The sequence below is a fragment of the Erythranthe guttata genome, chromosome 13, assembly GCF_056151865.1.
Source record: "Erythranthe guttata isolate IM_541 chromosome 13, IM_541, whole genome shotgun sequence".
NCBI lineage: Eukaryota > Viridiplantae > Streptophyta > Magnoliopsida > Lamiales > Phrymaceae > Erythranthe > Erythranthe guttata.
In genome coordinates, this window is record NC_142545.1 from 1,268,085 (window position 1) to 1,291,169 (window position 23,085).

At 32.5% G+C, this 23,085-nt stretch overlaps 3 protein-coding genes across 6 annotated transcripts; all 3 read left to right on the forward strand.

Annotated features, from left to right (window-relative positions):
• Positions 1 to 954: 954 nt before the first annotated feature.
• LOC105953533 (uncharacterized) lies at positions 955 to 4,583 on the forward strand. 4 transcript variants are annotated; one of them, XM_088811503.1, is made up of 11 exons: positions 955 to 1,286; positions 1,408 to 1,472; positions 2,145 to 2,313; positions 2,423 to 2,521; positions 2,632 to 2,706; positions 2,854 to 3,098; positions 3,212 to 3,436; positions 3,519 to 3,611; positions 3,683 to 3,766; positions 3,881 to 4,218; positions 4,306 to 4,583. In XM_088811503.1, coding segments are annotated over exons 3-11 (1,314 nt in total). In that variant the 5' UTR covers positions 955 to 1,286; positions 1,408 to 1,472; positions 2,145 to 2,159; the 3' UTR covers positions 4,307 to 4,583. The 4 variants fall into 4 exon arrangements, with proteins under 4 accessions (XP_088667629.1, XP_088667628.1, XP_088667627.1 ...); XM_088811502.1 differs by having other exon boundaries at positions 956 to 1,286; positions 1,411 to 1,472; XM_088811501.1 differs by having other exon boundaries at positions 957 to 1,286; positions 2,145 to 2,325.
• A 5,686-nt stretch (positions 4,584 to 10,269) lies between these two features.
• LOC105961718 (uncharacterized) lies at positions 10,270 to 12,509 on the forward strand. The gene is made up of 3 exons (XM_012985973.2): positions 10,270 to 10,923; positions 11,335 to 11,964; positions 12,408 to 12,509. Exons 1-3 carry the CDS (start codon positions 10,270 to 10,272, stop codon positions 12,507 to 12,509), a joined length of 1,386 nt encoding a protein of 461 aa, XP_012841427.2.
• Positions 12,510 to 19,704: 7,195 nt separating this feature from the next.
• On the forward strand, positions 19,705 to 20,591 carry LOC148765583 (uncharacterized). The gene is made up of 2 exons (XM_088811504.1): positions 19,705 to 20,382; positions 20,463 to 20,591. Exons 1-2 carry the CDS (start codon positions 19,921 to 19,923, stop codon positions 20,553 to 20,555), a joined length of 555 nt encoding a protein of 184 aa, XP_088667630.1. The 5' UTR covers positions 19,705 to 19,920; the 3' UTR covers positions 20,556 to 20,591.
• The last annotated feature ends 2,494 nt before the right edge of the window (positions 20,592 to 23,085 follow it).

The following is a 23,085-nucleotide window of genomic DNA, read 5'->3' on the forward strand; positions in this document are numbered from 1 at the left end:
ATAATTATAAAATAAATAAATAAAAGACACATGTCAAGAAAAGAGCCACCCGGTGAAAATCACCGGGTGTAGCATCGTATTCCCCTCGTTTAAGTGACATAATCGGATGCCTTTGATTGACAAACACGTGGACAAAAGTTGGACTATTGGTGCTAAATTATAATATAAATCTTTTAGTTTCTTTCTTTCTTTTATTGATTACATAAATTTTATTATGGGTTTCGGGTTTTGGATTTCTGGTTTTGGATTTTGGGTTTTCGGGTTTCGGGTTTAGGGTTCCAGGTTTTCAGGTTTCGGGTTTAGGGTTTCGGGTTTTCGAGTTTCGGGTTTTCGGGTTTCGGGTTTTCGAGTTTTGGTCGGGTTTAGGGTTTCAGGTTTTCGAATTTCGGGTTTAGGGTTTCGAATTTTCGGGTTTCGGGTTTTTGGGTTTAGGGTTTCGGGTTTCGGGTTTCGGGTTTCAATGTTCGGGTTATTTACAAAGAAATTCTTAATTAAGTAATCTTTCAAATAAATTCATATTTCGACACACTATTATTAACTAGAGTAATTAGGTATATTAATATGCTACCGTGCTCTCCCTTCTAATAAATATGTGTAATTAATATCTTAATAGAACACACATTTAGTTATTTCAAATAAATGATTCTAGATTTATTAATATTAAAAAAATTATAAATTGAATGAGACAAATCAACATTAATAAAAGCATTAGAAATAAATAAACTTAATTTTTAGTGTTTTCCAAATTATAAACAATCAAATATGCCCATCATAATCATAATTCATAACCAATGAAACATATAAAAGAAAGAAATTAAAAAACAAAAAAAAAAACAACATTTTGATGTAATATGCTTCACACGTGGCTTTAGTGAGCCCCCAAATTTAACCTAATTGAATAATCCGCCGTTTTAGTCATCATCTTCATTCAGTCTCTGTCATTCTCTTTCAATTTTTATTTTGGAGAAAAAAACAGAGCACTTTTATTTACAACATACACGCAGCGACAAATCAACGAAAATGGAGTTTGCCAGAATTAAAACACCTATCAATTTTCTCGACTTATTTTACCTCGAAAAAATTAGCTGTATTTCTTTACCGCCAAAACTTTACCTCAATTGTTTACCGCCAAAAATTAGTTCTCTCTCCACGGCTCCACACCCATATTCCCTCTTCATCCACTATCAAATCGTGTCTTACATCCTTAATCTATACATAAAGACCCATATACTGATTTGGAAAGAAAGTTGTTTTTCTTCGGGCAATTTTTTACTTGTCTTAGAAGGGTAAGGAGGGTTAAAAAGCATTATAGTAATTTGTTTTTTTTTTTTTTATTATTACGACAATCAATTATGTTTGTCAAGTATTTCGTCATTCTATTGTGCTAATCACTACGTGGGTTTTCAGCAGTTGGTGAGTAACTTACGGCTAAGAATCGGATCGTCATTATCGTGGAACTCCAAGGCAGCCAGGTAAGTCGGTAGTGAATCAGTTATGCATGTCCTGGTGTAATCCTTTCGACCCTTACGTCTAACGAATATCTGGTATATGGTTTGAATAAACTAGTGGGTTTGTTGATTTCTTGTTTTTGAGAACAATCCAATTGTACAATCAAATATCTGTATATTTTAAAGTTTGGTTGGTTTTGCTTTTTGTTATAATAATTGCTCTGAATTTTTATGGGACTTTATAATACAATTTTATGGTGAATTTGATCGTATTCATTTGCTCCATTTGATGATTCTTCATTGGTTTTTGAGGCTGTTATTCATGGGCTTATTTTATGTTGGCGGTTTGAATTCGATTCCTTTGTATCGTGCGTCTATGGTTATGTGCTTTCTTTGTCTTGAATTTTGTACAGTTGTCGATCTCAGAGACGCCCTTGGTTTTGTTTAGTCATTATACACTTTTATGCATATATACCAGTCTCTTACCTCTTATTTATGTATGTGTTATTTAGCCTCTTACCTCTTATTTATGTATGTGTTATTTAGCTGTAAGTCATTTTTATGATCTATATTTTATGCATTTCTAGTTAACTGGTGGTCATTGCTATGATAAGGCTCATACAGAAACTATGGTTGTTTTTAACTCTTGCTTTGTTTTAATACTTATGATTGATTTTAAACATGTTATTTTGTTAGATATCAAGTTACCTCATGAGTATCCCTCTGAAACGTAAAATGGAGTTTGCAAGAGCAATGGCGACAACTAAGAACATCAAGAACTTGAAGCGTAACATGGAATTATCTAAAGCATTGGCTGAAACTAGTGACATGTTGGTGGAACATTCTTTGCCTCAAGTTTTGAACTGTAACACTACTGGTACTTTCTTTCAGTTATATATATATATATATATATATATATATATATATATATATATATTAATGTAAGTTAATATCTTATTTTTTGAATATTGTAGTTCCAAATAGAAAGAAGAGAGTGTCTTTGTCCTCGGCCAGCTCAAACATTTCAACTTCAACTAAGGGAGCAACAACGGATGATAATGCTAGAGATCAAGGTATTTTTCTTTCCACTAATGTTTGAACTCAAAAAATTATTGTTTTAACTTTATAATTTAATTTTATATACCATCTTATATCTATGTAAAAAATAATTATTTATTTATAGTGAGAGTTCATGAAGAGTCTCAAGTGCAGCATATGGGCAATTCTTCAAGTGAGGAGACTAGAGTTGTTATTGAAGGTACTGTTAAATAAATATGTTATGTTTTTTTTTCTTTTTCTGTTTTTACTTTTATTATGCTTATTATATTATTTTAGATCCAGTAGCATAAACTGTTGGTATAGTATACACGAAAGTGCGGTCTTATGTTTGTTATTGTTCATTAAGGATTAGCGAATGAAAAAAAAGGTCGCGGTCTTACTAGAGGATTAAATACACGGAAGTATACACGAAAGTGCGGGCAAAAGCCTAAAATAGTTATTCCAAAGGGAGTGAAGAGACCTGTTGGAGAGCACAGTTCAAAACACGCAACTGAGATTGGGGTCTTGATCAGGCTTGAAGCTCCAATGCAAGTTGAGGGTTGGAAGAAGATTCCAAATGAGAAAAAAGAAGACCTTTTCAGAAAGTTGGTTGTAAGTGATGTTGGTAGATTTTTTTATTGATTTTTTTGCGTAGTAGTATATATGTTATATTGCAGTAATATCTCATTGGAATTGTTTTTCTTATTTTTTGTTACATATCGAAGGAAAAGCTCACTTACGAATTGGAGGAGCCTCATGTCGTCCATTGCATTTGGAAGTCTTTTGCTAAACAATACTCATGTTTTCGTTCAAATGCTCATAGCTACTATTCAAAAAATAAAAAAGAAGGTGGTGTGTCACTAGCTAGGCAACGTGTTTATGACAAACTTATCACTCGTCCTGATGATTGGCTTTGGTTGTGTGACTTTTGGGAGACTGCAAAGTTTATGGTATATATTTTTAATTTATGTCATTTTAGTGCATATGGCAAAAGATCATCTAATTATTTTTTTTAATTATAAACATTTGCAGAAAATTTCAGAGACTCAGTCTAACAATAGAGATAAACTAAAGAATCATCATAAATTGGGCACCAAATCTCGTGCGGCACATCAATTTGAGAATGTTAGTCATGTTACATAATAAGTCGAAAATATTTATCATAGTTATAAAATTGACAATTTGCTTCATAACAGAGTTTGGACGACATTGATATGTATGAAGCTGAATATCGCAATGGAAAAAATGGATGGGCCAGCGAAGCTGTTGAGGCTAATAGTGTAAGTTTAGTTTATTTATTATTTTATTTCTTAATTTGTGTTTCATATTATATCCACACTCCAAAAGTTAGTAACTTCTATAAATGGAAAGATAATGTTCCTTATTTTGATTAGGCGAAAATGAAAGCATTAAGAGAAGAACAAAGAGCTTTGCCAGATGGTGTCGATCGCATGAGCACAGAACAAATTTGTATCACCGTTCTCGGAGAAAATTCATCTTATGCCAAATGCAAAGGCCTTAATAGAAAATCATCTCGTAGTGATGTTTGTTCAAGTTTTGAATCATCTAGTAGTCGAGCACGATTAGAGGAAGAGTTAGTGAGCACACAAGCTGAGTTATCAAATACTAAAGTTGAGTTATCTAGTCAAAAGACTACAGTAGAAGCTCTTGTGAAATGTGTTGAAAACTTGACTGGAAAAAGCTTATCTGAGATAATCAATCTCCCTAAATGGTAAGATGGTATTTAACTATAATTTATTATAAAATTATTATTTTATAATTTAACTGACACTTATTTTCACTCTTATTTTTTATGCAGATCATAAGTGATAAGTGGATTGAGTTGGATTTCAATTGATGATATGTGCACTGTTAAAATATAGAAATGATGCGAGTATTTGATTATAGACGATGTTTATTCCTTGAGTTCTTTTAGTTTTTATATTTGTTTTTCAATTTATAGGGGTTATTTTCATTGCTTTAGATATGAATTATGGTGTTTCTTTCCTTTCTTTTTTTAATGGTTTTTTCATCAGGAACACTTAATGTGTAGTTTGATTTCCTTATTAAAATTATAAGTATGGTATTTTTATTCAATTTAAACATCACGAATAAGCATGATAAATTACCTGGACATATATATCAATATCTGAAGCATGTTGTTCGTGGGTAAATGTTCTGAATATATAAATAAATAAAGTTGTGCTATGGTGCAAGTGTGAGAAATGTCAAGATTGATATAGCTTGAAGCACATTTGGGGAATTTAGATGGATATTTTGGGCACTGTAAAAGACAAGATTGAATACTATGACAATGACAAAAACAAAGGATTAGGTGGATTAATTATTCCACCAGCAAATAACACAAGTTCAATACCTATTAATACTACCAGATGTTTCCCTATTTTCATGTGTAATAATTTTCTGTTTGTTTCAATTATAGGACAGTTGACTAATAATAAGAATGTAGCGGACGTTGTTGAAGAGCAAAAGAGTAAGAAAATAAGTAAAAGGAATGTTCGAAAAGATGTTGTCCCGAATGATATCAATGGTACAAAACCCGAAAGTGAAGCAATTGGAAACAAGGAAAAGAAAATGAAGCAACATTGGAATTGGACGTATATTAAAGAGATGTTCACTGTTCCTTCATGCGAAAGACTTTTTTCCCGATCTATGAATTTTACCTGAGCTTGTAAGCAAGAAACATATGACACAAAACCGAATAAGGTTGACGGAACAATATTTTTCCTTTTACATTTTTTTATATACCAGTAACTTTTGTGCATTTAACTATTTTAGACCTAGAGTGAGTTAAAAAATTAAATAAAGATATTATAAAATGAAAAGACGAGCTTTTCTGTCTATGTCTAAAGTTTATTATTGCTAATATCCAGGGCCATCTAGGTAGTTGAAGGCTCTGGCCAAATTGTAAACGGTGCTCGTACATTAAATGGGAGTTCGGGGCAGCACACCCCAAGTCTTTTTCGAGGTATATATATATATATATATATATATATATATATAATTGAAAAAAGGTAACGAAAATAATCATTCAATGTAAAATATAACAAACTAATGGAGAAACTTTAGAGTTATTAGTTCAATGTAAAATAAAAAAAATTGGGAAAAAAAATAACAATAATATGGATGAATTTTAATATTTGCAAGCTATAGTTGGAACTGTTAATTAACTAAATTCTAAAATTTTAAAAGCTATTTAGTAAAGCACGGATATTCAAAGTCTAAAAAAAATACACCAGACACTTTTTATAAGATGATCTAATATTCAATAAATAATGAAATATTGTTTATAACTAAATATGTTTATTCTGTGTGAAAGGCTATATTTATTTTTAGGGCAAATTACGGCCAGCCCCCTGAGTTATTGTCAAATTACGAAAACCCCCCTCATGTTTGGGTAATTACAGCCACCCCCCTCAACTATGTATTATCTTACGAAAAGACCCCTCCAGAGGTAAATTTAGGGATGTTTATTCGGTAAAATCGAATCGAAATTTCAGTACGCCAACATTTCATACCGTTTACCGAACTAAATATACGATTTGGTTCGGTAAATAACCGAATTACATAAATTTTATGTAAAAATATTTAAAAGGAGTGGGGTGGCTGTAATTACCCAAACAAGAGGGGTCTTTTCGTAATTTGGCCATACCTCAGTGGGTGGCTGTAATTTGCCCTTATTTTTACAATAAATTTACAAGATGATAATAATTGCATGCATTATTAGAAATAAAACTTTGCATGTATAATAAAAGTTAAAGCATAAAAACTAATCCACTATAATTTAATTCATTAAGAAAAACTTGGATCTCTTTAAAATTAATACTTAAAACAAATAGGCCATTTTTGGGTCATTTCAGTGTTGAAAAGGTTAAGTCGTTTGTATGCTATTTTTTGCCTTTAATATTAATTATATTATTTTGATGTAAGTAATTTGTTAGCAACCATGTAAAAAAAATGGTCGCAATAAAATTCTCTTAGAAACCATGTAAACTGTGGTTGCTATATATATATATATATATATATATATATATATATATATATATATATATATATATATATATATATATATATATATATATATATATATATATATATATATATATATATATATATATATATATATATATATTTGCAACCATGTACAAAGTGGTTGCTATAAGTAAGTTTTTAGTGACTATGTAAAAACTCGTTTCTATAAGTAATTTTTTAGCAACCATGTAAAAACTGGTTGCTATGAGTATACGACAGCAACCAAATTAGTCGTGGTTAAAGATATCCTAAAAAATTATAATATTTTAATATTAAATTGGTCACTAATAATAATTATCAATATTGACCATATAAAATTGTCGCTAAAGACTTTAACTTTGGTCTCTGTACTATTGCCCGGGGCTTGCTATGATACAGTGACCATTTATAGCCGCCAAATATCGATTGGTCGTAATAACTTAAATTTTGCAACCAAAATACGATTGGTTGTTAAAAGTATATATTAAGCGACCATTCTCTTATTGTCGCTGGGAATTTGGTCGCTAAAGGTAGATTTTCTTGTAGTGACATAAAGTGATAAAAAATGGCAAGTTTGGGACATATTTCGTGGATTGAAATGTTTGAGGACATAAATCGTTTTAGTGGTAAAGTTTAGGGACATAAACTGTAATTTTCCCTTAAGTGACCTCATCTCATCCTTCATTACCTCAGTCCACTTTCCTTTATTATAGCTGCTCATAGCTTCTTTGAAACTCTCAGGTTCTTGCTCATCGTGTTCTTGAGCTATGTAAGTGCATGTGCAATTACATCAGCAGAACCATATATTTGTGTTGGTTTGCTTGTTCTCTTATGTTTGTCCCTTACTAATTGGTAAGAGCTCTGATCATCTTGATCACCAGATTGTTCTTCTTCATCTTCTATCTCTTCCTCCTCTTTAATTCCTTCAAGTGGTGTCTGAGCTCACCTTAGACTCAAGACTTTCAGCAGGGATTGAGTCTTTGCCCCCTTGATTCTTTAACAATACCATTTCATGTTCATTGAATACCACATCTCTACTTATTATGCATTTCTCAGAGCCCTCTTCAATACACCATAACTTGTATCCCTTAACCCCCTATGATATCCATGGAATATGCATTTCTTGGCTCTTGGTTGAATTTTATCTTGCTTTGCATGTGCATAACCAGTGCATCCAAACACTCTAAGATTCTCTAGAGTTGGCCTTCTTCCAGTCCACATTTCTTGAGGACATTTTTCATGGACTTCTATTGATTAGATAATCTGCTGACTTCTATTCGAGCGTTTGATTAATCATGGATGTCCTGTGAGAATTATGATGATTTGTAATCCATTGAGTCCTGGCCATAGCTGATAGTGGGGTGATAAGGGAAATGAGTTTCTCTAAGTCAGACACAAATGGATTATATTACCTAGAACGTTCGCGCAGTTATTGAGCAATAATGGAGGTCTCGGTGGACCAATGTTTCTAGTTCAATCGGGACATATGTGTCGAAAGGATCGTATGGTACGTTAATTAACTAAATCACACGGTTCTTGCAGACACTTCATTTGTATTTAGGGAATCATGATGCGTAGTTGCTAGACGTCAATCTTGATTCGTTAGGCATTCACCGATTTGATCGACGATTAAGTTGAAATAAGTTTTATCTTAATTGAGATTATATGGAAGAGTCCGTTTAAGAATAATGTGTTGTTCGAATCACAAAGAGTTGTGAGCCCATGACTAGCTCACACCTGAACCATTGAGGGTCACACTTCTCCTCCACTTGATTGAAAATACTTTATCTCCTCCACTTCATCCATCTTCAAAACCACACCCACTTCCAAAGATAATGTTTCTTCAAGTGTTCACCTCTCTCGGCCAGTCTCGTGCTGCCAACCAACCGCCTAATTTCCACCAACTACGTCACTAGAAAATTTTATTATCATCGTCTCAGTCCTTCTTTTCAGTAAAATATGTCTATTTTCAGTCTAAATTCTCTAGTTAAGTTATCTATTTCTAGTCTCGACTGTCTATTTTCAATCTATATAAGCTCGAGTAAACTGCAAATACTACCCCTGTGTTATCTCGAAATAGCAAAAACCCCCCTGTGATAAATAAACTAGCAAAAAACCCCCTGTGAAATTTAGTCAAAAGCAGAATCCCCCCTAGCTGATTTTTTAGACTTGAAATGACAAAATTGTCCCTCAAAATGTATTTATATATATACATATTATATGTATATTTATTCTTTTTAATTTGTTTGTTTAGAAATTAAAAAAAATATAAAACAACTAAATTGATTATTTGTTAAATAAAATAATTAAAATATTTATAAAATATAAGAATTTATTAATTGCAAGACTCCAGGGGTAATTGTGTCTTTTTATATCAAGTCAACCCTCAAATAGTTCCATAGGGGGTTTTTGCTATTTAAATAATTTCACAGGGGAGGTTTTTGCTAGTTTATTTATCACAGGGGGGTTTTTGCTATTTCGAGATTACACAGGGGTAGTTTTTGCAGTTTACTCATATAAGCTCTCTAAATAAATATTATCTTTTTCAGTATAAAAAGTTGTGTATTTTCATTCTTAGTTGTCCAACTAAGATGTCCGATGGAATTAATTAAGCAAATTCAAAATATTCAAATCAACCTTTAGCTACACATGAAAATATTTCCGAGGGAGTTTTAGCCAGTTTTCCCTAACTTATAAGTTCACAACTTCACATTGAGACCATAGTAAGTGGGCCGCAGTCCGCAAACATTGCAGTGTTTTGTGCAGGGCCTTATAGTAAATAAAAAAAGAAATGATGTCCTTAGGAGCAAGAAAATTTCACTCTTTTGAAGTGGAGATTAATTAGGGCATGCATGTAGAATGCATCAGCCATCAAATCTGAATAAATAAGTTTAAAAGATTAATTTGTTCACGCGTCTCAAGGGAAACTGGAAAGCTACTTTATATTGTATGTCATCTGTACCTATTGCTACGTTAACTAACTCACATCAATTCTCAAAACCCTTGGAAAATGAAAACATATAGGCCAAATTACGACCTACCTCTCGGGTAAAATTGAATTATGAAAATACCCTTCATGTTTGTATAATTACAAGCATTCCTCAATTATGTATTATCTGACGAAAAAAACCCTATCATGTTGATAAAATTAGGGGCGTTTATTCGGTAAAATTGTACATAATTTTTTGTGCGCCAAAATATCATACCGTTTAGCGTTTGGTTCGATAAATGAATTACTAAAATTTTATTAAAAATATTTAAAATTTTGATTTTATGTTTATTTTTTTTAATTAATTTTAGTTTAAATACTAATATTACATATATAAATATATATAAAAAATAAAATAAAACTAAATACCACACCGAGTTAACGGTTCGGTAATCGGCATGTACGAATTTTCATTCGGTTCGATTTGATCGATTAACCGACCAGATGAACACCCCTAGGTAAATTTTGACATTCTATGGGTGGATGTGTAAGACAATACATAATTAAGAGGACTGGTTGTAACTATGCAAACAAGAGGGGTTTTTTCGTAATCATACCTTACCTCAGGGGTGGCCGTAATTTGCCCAAAAAATATATTAAAATGTACTCCAACGGTTTGACAAATATGATTGAATTTCATCAGTCACCATAACTTTTAGGCTCTTGGACTTAATTTTTGGCCTTATAAAAAGAAAGGGTGGCATCAGCTTTTTTCTTGATAATTTTTTTTTTTAATTTTCATTACAACCTAAACAAAACAAAATGTCTGATGCAAAAAATGCTAAGTTCTCTCTAAACGTTATGACGAACAAGCAGAGAACAAAAGTTCTATTCGCAGAAGCCGACAGCAGCCTCACAGATATCTTGATCAGCTTTCTGACATTGCCATTGGGAACAATTATTAGAATCCTGAAGCAACACTATGGAGACGAAGCATCAGCACCCGTCTTCGGATGCTTAACCACTTTGTACAACGGCTTATCGAATCTCGACGTTAATTATTTCTGGACCGAGGGTTGTAAGGAGATGCTTTTAAATCCGATGAGTTCGTTCGAAGCTGAATATCGTAAGCTGAAACTCGATATTAATGAAACTATGCCCGCCGAGTATTTTATTTGCGAAAGCCCGAAATGCGGTCGAAAGTACCCGAAAATCTTACACATGAAAAGCGTGTACTATGATACCGCCACATGCGTTTGTGGAGCGATAATGACAAGAAATGTAGTTACTAATAAGGAGTGTCAAGCTGATGTTAATTGTGGTGGAGTTTTTACGGTAAGTACGGAATCTTTCGTAATATCCGATGATCTTCGGGTATTTCCTAATACAAGAGGATTCACTCAAACCCTAAGGAATCTTGGCATTACTAACATGGATTTAGGGGAGCTGAGACATGTGACTTTTGGATTTAGCGAGGTAAGTTCTTTTATTTATTTATTTATTTATGCGCAAATTGTACATCACACCCTAAAAATTTCTAATTTTTGCATTGTACCCTCTCAAAATTTTAAAAAGTATGTCCCCTTTAAAATGTTATTTTTGTTGCACATTGCCCCAATAGCAAAATTTCAATAAATTCTTCATCGGCATTTGAGTATTTTGTTGCACATTGCCCTTTAAAATGTTATCAATGCCCACTAAAAATTGGCTTATGGGGCAAAGTGCAACCAAAATAATATTTTGAATGGGGATTATCCAGTTTTTGAGTTTTTAGTGTGGAGAGTGAGAAAATGGAAAATTTGTAGGGGGTGATGGTGCATTTTGTCCTTTATTTATTAATGAACAAACTTTTTTCTATATTTATTTAATTATTTTACGGTTCAGTAGATCATGGATTTGCTCAAGGGATCATTACTCTCCCGAACTCCGTTGACCGATATCATACTCGGTAAACGGAAGATGGAGTACTACGACGTCAAAATAAAATCCGAACCAGGAATTTTATGTCACGAGATTGACAAAGAAGAAAATTCTTACTCCAAGAAGATGATTTTGAAAGTGATGGTGCAAAAATCCACCAATAATTTCTTGTTTGCTCAATCGAACGAAGATTTCGTCGACTTTCTTTGTTCGTTACCGGCCATTCCTCTTGGAGGAGTTGAGTACCTTTTGGGCAGTAAAAGTTGTTTTACATGCGTAAGCAATTTGTACAGAAGCGTAGCGGATAATATCGACTACAAGTATCTCGAGACTTTGAAGATCAGGCTAACGAAACCTCGGCTAGTTCATGGTTATATGTCTGAAAACCAGATTCTTCCTCTACGTGAAGAAAGCTTTACTCCTACCTATTGTGCCGAGTTTTCTTCTGTCAAGTTCTTACAAGGCCAAGGAAAATATGTGCAGGGATCAACAATGTATAACATAACTGATGATTTAACTGTCACACCTTATTGTATTGAAACGGAAATCCCTTCATCCGATATCAAGGAGCTGGAGTTTGAGATTGGGTTTGAAGAGGTAATATATATAGTTTTGATTTTATTATGTTTATATTTCTTAGGGTAAATAGCATTAAACCGTCTGAACTTTGCCCCCTTTGGCGGATTACCATCTCAAAAAAAAAAAAAAAAAAAACTCCGACCCAAATACCAATTGGAGAAGAAGAGAGAAATTGAGGGAAATTAAGGAGGAATTTGACGAATTAGGGCTTGAGATTTTGAAAAGGCATAAAAGCCCTTCCAAATCGTTCCCATGCCTATAACTCCGGTCATCTTAGCCTGAAAATGAGTAAAAAAAGGTAGCGTGGCACAACTTATTGACAGGTTGAATCGGACGATTTTTAATTTTTTATTTATTGAGGTGGTAATCCGCAAAAACGATCAGTTTAGGAAGTTTAATGATATTTACTATAAATGTTGATCAGATGTATTAAAAATTAAACTATTTATTTTTTGGTGTAGGGTTTAAGCATACTGAAGGCATTTGTTACAACCACTTCTGCTCTAACCAATAGCTTGAAGATTAATCCCATAATAAAGAAGGAGCCAAAGCAAGAACCCTAAAAGTTGGTAGCAGTCGCTAGTGCTTTACGTTAGTTTAAATGCTAGATGCTAAGATTCGGTTTTAACGATCTCATCATATTCTCAGGGCAAACAGCACAGACCCCTATGTTAAGGAAAATTTGTGTCAAATTCCTCTGTATTTTTTTCTTGCATGATACTCCCTTCATATTAATATGCAGAAAATCCCATTTTGCCTTAAAAGTTAACACCGTTAACTATAGATGAAATTTTATGCATTTTTTTTCATAAGAGACGGAGATTTAGAGCATATGTTCTACAATACAGGAGAATTTTATGCAAAATTAAACAACACTTATTTTGAACAATAAAGCTACATGGCCAGATTCTGGCCAGCCAGAAAATGGCAATTTTGTAATATTGAAAAAAGTCATTAAGTATAATTACTATTTTGCCCCTATACAATTAATATTTAAATTTGAATATTTTGGTACATTTCTACACAACTTCCAATTTCCTTCCTAACTGGGACCGGATATTAAATCAGATTTTTTTACCAAAAATGCTGTGATCTGGAATCGAACTCAGGTCTCGCGCATGTACACAGCAATGCAAACTACCGGGGCAGATAAGATGCTTAGGACATTACTTCAAATATATATATATATATATATATAACATAACATTATAGTGTAAAATGATTTATAATTATTATTTAAATAATGTTAAATAAATTATTAATTTTCCTATTTATTATTATTCACTAATATATTATAAAATGTCATATATAAATTTAAAATATATAAATAGTCGTTGTTCGATACTCCCAAACATCTATCATTAATTATTATATTCAATATTATTATTATTATTAATCTCCACTATTGAAAAATACAAATAATTGAATTAACTAACTATATGCTAATGCATGACTTAATACAAGCTCACCTATGTTATTAAAATCGAAAGTGTGATAATTTTTAATAAAAAATAATATCAGATGTTTATTTCAAAAGTATATATTAGGAGTAGAATAAAAATACTATATGTGATTTTTCTTTTAATATTTAGTTAATTAAATAGTAAGATTTGTATTAATTATACTCAAGTCCTTTCAATTCTTAAACTTTATTCAAAAAATTTAATTCGATTGACATCATCAATTATTGACAATAACGTATTAAAATTATTGATTATTGTATATAGGACAATTATTGACAACAATATATATATATATATATATATATATATATATATATATATATATATATATATATATATATATATATATATATATATATATATATATATATATATATATATATATATATATATATATAACAAAAATGTAGATGATGTTTATTTTAACAAAAATAGATCATAACTCATTCCAATTAATCTTCCTACTTTAAAACAAAACTATATAGATGATTAGTAGAATCAAAATACTATGTTATTATTTTTATTTTAATACTTTTAGAGGGAAAAAGTGTTGCCAAGAACATATTAATGACACTAACTAATTATAATTAAAGTATATTATATTTTTAATTGAATTATATCATAAAAAGTAATACAATATAATTCGTAAAAATCGTAAAAATTAAATTGTTAATCGTAAGATTTGAATCGATTAAATTTTCTCCATTGCAACCCATTTTCAAAATAGTGAAGTAGATGAGAATATTTCGTCATTTTTTGTTATAGAAATAATAATAATAATAATAATAATAATAATAATAATAATAATAATAATAATAATAATAATAATAATAATAATAATAATAATAATAATAATAATAATAATAATAATAATAATAATTCGTCATTTTTTGTTATTATTATTATTATTATTATTATTATTATTATTATTATTATTATTATTGAAACTTGTAGAATTGATATAATGTATTTTTTTTTACTGTAGTAAAAACAAAAAATTTAGAATTGAGGGGTTCTATATTTTAGGAGGGAAAATAGGGAGGGAAATTAAGAAAGAAATTATGAATAAATCTTGGAGCAAAAACAACTAAGGGCATAAATGATATTAAATATATGAAAAAACCCAAAAAAATGAAATAAATGCTATTTTGGCCAATCAGATTCTGGCCATTTAGCAAAGTCCTATTTTGAAATGGAGAAAGTACATTTTAGGGCTAAATAAAGTTTGCACCCTTAAAGTATAGGGTTGGTAACACTTACCCCCTTAAAGTTACATATGTAACACTTACCCCTCATTAATAAATTTAATGATAAAACTTTGACTTTGAATGATGTGGCATTTTTTCTTCCCAAATTATCCTTCGAGCTATTATATTGATGCATATATAATAATATATTTTCAATAATATTTCAAAAACTAAATCTAATAAAATATAATTATTATTAAAAAAATATTTTGATTTATGTTTAACTTCACATTTTAATTACTATAGACCCTAATATAAATAAAAATCTCAATTTTTTAAAAAATATATATAATATGTTAAACATTTGCAAGAAAAAAAAAATTTCAAGACTTAAACGTCTAATTTTTTTATACTTATTATTGATTTGAAAATTTATTTCAGTTACTTAAATTTCAATAAAAAAATATTTAAATATTTAGACGTTTAAATTATAATTTCTTATTAACTTTTGAATACATTTTGTGATTCTCATAGTAAAAAGTGAGATGATTATATTAGAGTCATATACGCATTAAAATAACTATATAAACAATAAAATCATAATTAAAATTTGTTAGTTACAAATGAACACAAGGTAAAACAAAAATGAAACTAAAATTCAATTTTTTTCATTCGTAAATTTACAATATTAAAATAATAAAATTATGTTTTTGCAAAGTTGCCGAATTTTTTATTATTACATATTCATTACTTATATAATGGCTACAAGGACAATTTGGGAAGAAAAAATGCCACATCATTCAAAGTCAAAGTTTTACCTTTAAATTCATTAATGATGGAGGTAAGTGTTACATTTGTAACTTTAAGGGGGTAAGTGTTACCACCCCTATACTTTAAGGGTGGAAACTGTATTTAGCCCTACATTTTATAATAAATATATGGAAATTATAAATTTCCAATCATAGACATGAAAAAAATGCAATTAATTTTGTAACTTCAAATTAGCTGTCGTTTAAAATTTTAAGAAAGAAAAAAGAAGATGTACAGACATTAATGTATATGACGGTGCATCGAATATCAAGAAACATATTGGGAAAATCAGATGATGCATGCTGGCGCCTTTTCCCGGTTTCAAGGAAAAAAAAAGAAAAGGAGGTGGTAAGTTGGAGCAAGGAAAAAAAAGAAAAAAAAAAACTGGAGAGACTCCAACGTACACCTGCGTCAGTTATTATGGCTACCCTACCCTAATTCATCATCCATCACGACTTTCTATGAAGGTAAAAAGAAAAGAAAAAAACAGATGATCAGTTGATTAAACTTGTGATTTTTTTTTTCGATACAAGATTAAACTTGTGATTTATTAAAGGGAAACTTGTGAATGTCTCTCTTCAAAATGTTATTCGTGTTGCATATTGCTTTGATAGCAAAATTTTGATGGATTATTCATTGGCATTTGAGATTTTTGTTACACCTTGCCTCTTTATATGTTATTTTTGTTGCATGTTACCCCTTAAAAACATTATTTCATCCACCCGGTACACCTTGAAGATCACCGTTTCGTCCCCCACACTCATTCTTAGCTCTCTCTTTCCTACATCAATAATTGACCTACCGGTCGCTAAGAAGGGGCGTCCTAAGATAAGGAGAATATTTTCATCTTCCTCTATGTCTAGTACTAGAAAATCGGCCGAGAGTATAAACTTATCTACCTTGACCAATACATCCTCCACTATACCTAAATGGTGAGTAAAAGATCTATCGGCTAGCTGCAAGGTCACAGAAGTGAGCTTAATTTCTCCTAAATTCAATTTCTCATAAATTGATAAAGGCATTAAATTTAAGCTCGCCCCTTGATCACACAATGCCCGCCCAAAATACCTAGTACCTATTGTGCATGGAATGGTACAACTCCCCGGATCTCTAAGTTTCGGTGGAATTTTATTTGCAAGGATGGCACTACTTTGCTCATTTAAGTCTATTATTGCTGCACACTCCGGAAGCCTCATCTTCTTCGATACAAGTTCTTTTATAAACTTAACTCAATTCGGCATATGCTTAAGTGCCTCAACAAAAGGAATATTAACATGCAATTTTTTAAGATAATCCAAAAATAACTGAAATTGCATATCAAGCTTAGAGTTTTTAAGACATTGAGGGAAAGGTACCGTGGGAGTAGATTCACTTACTGCTATATTTGTGTTGCCTTGCCCGACCTCGGTCTTTTCTTTGGGCTCCTCTACAATAGGCGGTGGTGCAACGGACTTTTTAGGACCTTCCTCTAATTGCCTCCCATTTCGCAAAGTTACTGCATTGCACTGCTCGATGTTGCTCTTTCGAGGATCTTCCGTATTCGACGGCAGTGCTCCCAACGGCCTCGCGTTTAGTTGGGTTGCAAGTTGACCCATTTGTGTCTCAAAGTTCCGAATGGATGCTTGAGTCGACGTCATGAATTTTGCTAAGATATCAGCGAGGTCAACTTCTTGGGGTGGAGCTTGAGGCGGATTTTGGAATCCGGGAGCTAGCCTTTGTCCTTGCTGATTTCCTCCCCATCCAAAGTTGGGGTGATCTTTCCATCCCGGATTATAAGTGTTGGAGTACGGGTTCCTCTGTTGTCGGTTGGTGTCATTCACGTAATTTAGAGACTCCGTTTCTTCTAAACACCGGTCGGGACCTTGGACTGCATGGACTTGCTGAGTCTGCAAAGCTGCTACTTGCTTGGATAGCTTTTCTAGCTGGGCGGTGATTGCGGTGACCCCGTCTAACACTATTTCCTCCCGTCTTATTGGCTCCGCTATTTGACCGGTCCGATGCCCGCATGTATTTGTTCCTTGCGATCCGCTCCAAAAGTTCGTAAGCTTCGTCATACGTCAAGCTCATGTACATACCGCCAGCTGCTGAATCGAGCACCGTTCTCGAATTATCTTGCAATCCATCATAAAATATTTGAAGTTGCCGCCACTCTTGAAGATCGTGATTTGGGCATCTCCGAATTAATTGTTTGAATCGCTCCCACGTCTCGAACAACGCTTCACCGGCTTCTTGTAAGAAGTTTTGTATTTCTCTCCGGATTCTCTCAGTTTTAGTTGGGGAGTTGTACGTATTCATGAAGAGCTGTGCTAGCTGGGGCCAAGATGAGATGGAGTGCGGTGCACGAGTTTGTAACCATTCTCGGGCTGCTCCTTGCAAAGAGTGCTTGAAAAGACGGAGTTGCAGTGCTTCAGGGGATACTCCGTTCATCTTGTGCGAATCACACGTTTCGAGAAAGTTGACCAAGTGGAGATGCGGATCTTCATGAGCTAATCCGCTGAACAACCCATTGTTTTGGAGCATAGTAAGGAGTCCCGCTCTAATTTCGAAATTATTGGCTTCAATGGGGGGCTGCTGGATGCTCGATTGGAACCCATTGAGTGTCGGAACGGTGTACTCATGTAATGCTCGTTGACGAGGTGGTGGATTAATGAGTTGTTGTTGCTCTTGCTCGTTGACGATATTTCTTGCCGCATTCGGTAGGTGCCCTTGGTCATCTCCCCTACGATTATTCTCTTCTTCCATTCGCATAAAAAGTACCTAAAACAAAAATAATAAAAATAAAATAATTAAATAAAATAAATAAAACTGCTGAAGTAAGAAAAATTTCTTAAATTTGATATTAGAATAAATAGATAATTTAGTTGTATTCCCCGGCAACGGCGTAAAAAACTTGTTGGGTGCTAAATACCTAACACGCAAGTGCACGTATCACAAACAAGTAGTAAAAGTGGACTCGTGAGAGTCGGATGTCGATCCTACAGGGAATACTCAAATTATCTAATCCTAAGTACCAAATTCTAACAATTACGATTTTTATCCAGCCTACGCAAGTTTGTCAAATTAAATCAATTAAACAACTAAACTAATTAAGAAAGCAAAGAATCACGAGAAAATATCAATTAAAACGGACCTAGGATTTTATCTTCCCCCTATGCAAGAATTGCTCACCCAAAACCCCTCAATTATGCAATATATGATTCCTGATTATTAACCCGAGACACTAATTTACTCATAACCCGCTGTCGCGTGTATTATGAGTCTATTATTCATAAACGATTCACTATATGTCTATGCAAACCAATTATGAATAAAGCATTAACTGACAAGTCTCGTAAATGGCTACCTAAGGTGATATCTGTATGTCTACGACACCACATGCAATTGACACACTCATCCGGTGAAAACTACTCGAAGGCTCTTATACTTACCGTCTAATTATCAAAATAGCTCTGTCGAGTCAATCCCAATAATCACAGATAAAGCACATAAATTGATCAAGTTCATGCATTAACAATCATAACAAGTAGAAGAAATAATCATAAAATCATAATTGCATAATCTCAAGAAAACGGGTTCACAATCCCCACATAGGGTTCCAACAAAATCCTAGATTAAAAATTTAGCTACTCATGTTCGTAACGACAATCATAATAAAAATACGAAAAATTCATAAAAATCAGAAAAGAAAAGGAAAAAGGAAAACTAGGATGAAGAATCGTCAAGTCTTCGTCTTCGTTCTCTTGCTCCCCGATTGCTCGTAAAAAGATGAAAGATAAAAACTAAAGCTAAAAGATAAAAGATTTTTTAAGATCCATCTAATTGTGTGCTTTTGACCTTTAAATAGGGTGCAAAAATATAATAGGGCGAGTTTCCTTGTGTAATTAAACTTCCTTCATTGCGCCCCTACGCCCATCCGGACGGCCGTGTGAGATTAAGCTCTAAAATTCGGACGGCCATCCGGTCCTTACTTCTCCAGAATTTCGATATTTTCACTTTTGGCCCACTTTTTCTCTGAATTTGCAGTTTCCACCCCAAAAGTTGTCAATTCTTCAATTTGCACCTAAAATACAAATAACAACCATTTTAAGCACCAATTATCATTAAAACACACCAAAAGTTCTAATTAAAAGGTACAATTAAGTGTATAAATATACACTTAACAGGTATTATCATGTTTTTTAATTTTTAGCGAGAGTGTGAAAATGGGAAATTTGTAGGGTGTGAATTGCTGCATTTTGTCCGTTTTTATATTGCTTCAATTTTGTATTTTTTCATTATTTCTTTGTGTTACTAGATTATGGATATGCTCAAGGGATCGTTGTTTTCCCGTACTCCACTATCCGACATCATACTAAAGAAAAGATCACATGTTGAATTTGTTAGCACATCGTCAGAATCCGAACAAGAAATCTTGTCTCAGAATTTGGAAAAAGAAGAAACTTCTAATTCTAAGAAGATGGTTTTGAAAGTCGTTTTACAAAAATCGACTAATAAGATACTATTTGCTCAATCGGATGAGGGTTTTGGTCGATTTTCTCTGTAGTTTACTCGCAATCCCTCTTGGAGGAGCTGAGTGTCTTTTGGACGGTAAAACTCGTCTTAAGAGTGTAGACAATATTTACAACGGCATAGCTGATATTCATAACAACTATCTGGTGTGTGGTGGAAATATGAAAGACAGGCTAATGAAACCTAAGCTACCTCATGGTTATATTACAAAAAACCCTATTCTTCGTATCACCGAAGAAGATTATCCTCGTACCGAGTGTTATCCATCCTTTGGTACCATAATTTTTGATTCGGTCAAATTTTCTAGAGAACAAGGAGAATATACGAGGGGATCGAAAATGTATAAGATAACCGATGATTTAACTGTGACGCCTCTTTGTATGACCGCAATCATTTCCGATCTCAAGGAGCTGAAAATCCCTCTATCTGACATCAAGGAACTGGAACTCGAGATTCGGTCCGATGAGGTAATATAATTTAACTTCTATATATCATATGTTTGTTACCGTGTTGATATTCTTCTTTCTTTTTCTTTTTTTGTGTGTAGGCTTTACGCATACTGAGGGCATCTCTTACATCAACTTCTGCTTTAAGTGATGCCCTGATCAACGATTCCATGTTAAACAAACAATGTATGTAAGAAGTATGGTGCCATGGTCAACAGTTATATTGGTCATGCTATATTGCTTTAGCGGGCTTGTGTTTGTCTTTTGTACTTCCGTGTATCGTTGTTAAATGACGTGCATTCGTAATTGAAATTTTAATGTGCTGAACTTAATTTGAGTATTGCTATGTTCTTCTACTTATATTACAATTTGGGCAAATTTCATATCACCCTCTAAAAATTTCTAATTTTTGCACTTTACACCCTCAAAATTTAAAAAAGTGAATGTACCCTTCAAATGTTATTCTTGTTGCCCCTTTAAAATGTTATTTTTGTTGCACAATGCCCACCAAATATTGGTTGGGGCAAAGTGCAATTAAAATCATATTTGAAGGGGATTATCCAGTTTTTGAATTTTTAGGGAGGAAAGTGCGAAAATGAGAAATTTATAAGGTGAAGTACAATTTGTTCTTAAAATTTTGTATTTTCTCCTTTCTAGTTAAGCTGCTCTGTTTATTTCAATGAGCGCACATATATTCATGATTTGCCTTTTCACAACCACCTAAGGAAAGACAGAAAGGAGAAAATAGATCATGGTATAATTGCTTCAGCCAAAAGTCTTGATTAGGGTTAATATATTTTTTTTTTTCATGAATTTTAATCCTTTTCTGCAGTCCATGTGGCACATTAAAATTAGGGTTATTCTATCTTTGTGTGATCGTATCTAATATAGTTAGGGATGGCAGCGGAGCGGATACCCTAAAAAAAATGTAATACCAAAACCATTACTATTTAATATAGGTCAAACCAAAACCATATCAATACCATTTAAAAATGTTATCGACTAGAACCATTACCACCAATATCCGGATACCCACGGATATTCATTTACCATTTAAATTATGTTAATAAAAAATAGGGCAAATTACCAAAACCCCCCTGAGGTAAGCATAAATAACGAAAATGCCCCAACGTTCTCGTAATTACGAAAACCCCCCTTGACTAACGGTTGACCGAATTTTTTTAACCGAAAACGTGAAATGTCTATTATATCCTTCTGTGAAAATAAAAGAAAAAAGCTGAAAAAGAAATTATTAGTGTTATGGCCTTTGATCAGACCTCAATGTCTAAAAATATACGCCCGTTAAATATAGTGAGAAATCTACCCGAAGACCCAAGAATCACTCCTGTAACCTCATCAGTTAGACCCATTGAAGGGTTTTACACACACACCCCCACAGATATTGGAGCCGTACCTGCGGTTTATTACCAAACCACAGCTCCGGCTTTCTCCAACGGTGTTAGCGGGTGGGTCCCGCATATCGTGCCACCTCAACCCCAGCCCCAACCACAACAAGGTCTTGTGGGCCCCACCGTAGTTAGTTCCGCGAGCGGGTACACTTATAGTCCGAGTTTTGGTAGTGATGAGAGTGGCGGCGATACTTCTGCCTCTGTTAGGAAAATTAAGTTCTTGTGCAGTTTCGGTGGGAAGATACTGCCACGTGTGAGTGACGGTGGGTTGAGATACATAGGAGGACATACTAGGATTATCAGTGTTAGAAGAGACATCCCTTTCACTTGATGATTTATTGTTTTTATAAATTTATTTATTACTTTGTAATTTGTATTGATAATTTGATATTATAAATTTTTTATTTTTTTTATTTATATATTTTAATTGATTTTATTTATCCAGAGGAGTATACATACGGATTTATGCTTTTAGCTTGAATGATAGTTGTATTTCTCGAATTGTAAAATATTTAATTTTATATATAAAAAATAATTAAATTTTGAAATCTCATCCATTGATTTTTTTAATCCAATAAAAATACATTGTACATTCATAATGATTGATTATATTTGGGTTTAATTTAAGAAAAATTAGTATTTTGCAGACACTTATATATTTCATGAAGAATACATATTTATGATCCCTCATTAAATAAAATGCTTACAATTACCCCCCTAAGGGTAATTTCATGTACAAGGGCAAAATTGGTATTATCGGAGGAATATTGGGGAGAATCAAAAAGATTCTATCGAGTTTAACACCGTTAGAGCGATTTGTAAGATGTCTGCATACTTCAGGGGGGTTTTCGGAATTACGATAACGGGGTAATTTCCGTTATTCAGACTTACCTAGGGGGGTTTTGGTAATTTGCCCTAAAAAATAACTTCGGATCCAATAACGTTTAAGTAAATCTTAGAAAAAAGAAAGTAAATTATACAAATATATCATCCCTAAATTATTTATTCATATTATGTTGAATTAAAAAAATTTATATATATATATATATATATATATATATATATATATATATATATATATATATATGTGTGTGTGTGTGTGTGTGTGTGTGTGTGTGAGATTTATTTTTGAATATGACATAATACAATTAAAATATTATTTTACAAAAATAGAAAATCTAACATTTATTTAACTATTTTATATTGTGCTGTAAAAATAGAAAAATTAGATGTTACATATGATTATTTACACTGGGTGGACTTGAAATTTGAACCGTAGATCTACATATAATCACAAACACACCCATGTGTATTT

What these genes read in the sequence shown, in the direction of transcription:
- LOC105953533 (XM_088811501.1), top strand. Translation starts at nt 2,160, where the DNA reads ATGAGTATCCCTCTGAAACGTAAAATGGAGTTTGCAAGAGCAATGGCG. An exon ending in GACTAGAGTTGTTATTGAAG is followed by an intron (nt 2,707 to 2,853) that starts GTACTGTTAAAT and finishes TTGTTCATTAAG; the next exon opens with GATTAGCGAATGAAAAAAAA. An exon ending in ACCTTTTCAGAAAGTTGGTT is followed by an intron (nt 3,099 to 3,211) that starts GTAAGTGATGTT and finishes TACATATCGAAG; the next exon opens with GAAAAGCTCACTTACGAATT.
- LOC148765583 (XM_088811504.1), top strand. Translation starts at nt 19,921, where the DNA reads ATGAGGGTTTTGGTCGATTTTCTCTGTAGTTTACTCGCAATCCCTCTT. An exon ending in TCGAGATTCGGTCCGATGAG is followed by an intron (nt 20,383 to 20,462) that starts GTAATATAATTT and finishes TTTTGTGTGTAG; the next exon opens with GCTTTACGCATACTGAGGGC.
- LOC105961718 (XM_012985973.2), top strand. Translation starts at nt 10,270, where the DNA reads ATGTCTGATGCAAAAAATGCTAAGTTCTCTCTAAACGTTATGACGAAC. An exon ending in TGACTTTTGGATTTAGCGAG is followed by an intron (nt 10,924 to 11,334) that starts GTAAGTTCTTTT and finishes ACGGTTCAGTAG; the next exon opens with ATCATGGATTTGCTCAAGGG. An exon ending in TTGAGATTGGGTTTGAAGAG is followed by an intron (nt 11,965 to 12,407) that starts GTAATATATATA and finishes TTTTTGGTGTAG; the next exon opens with GGTTTAAGCATACTGAAGGC.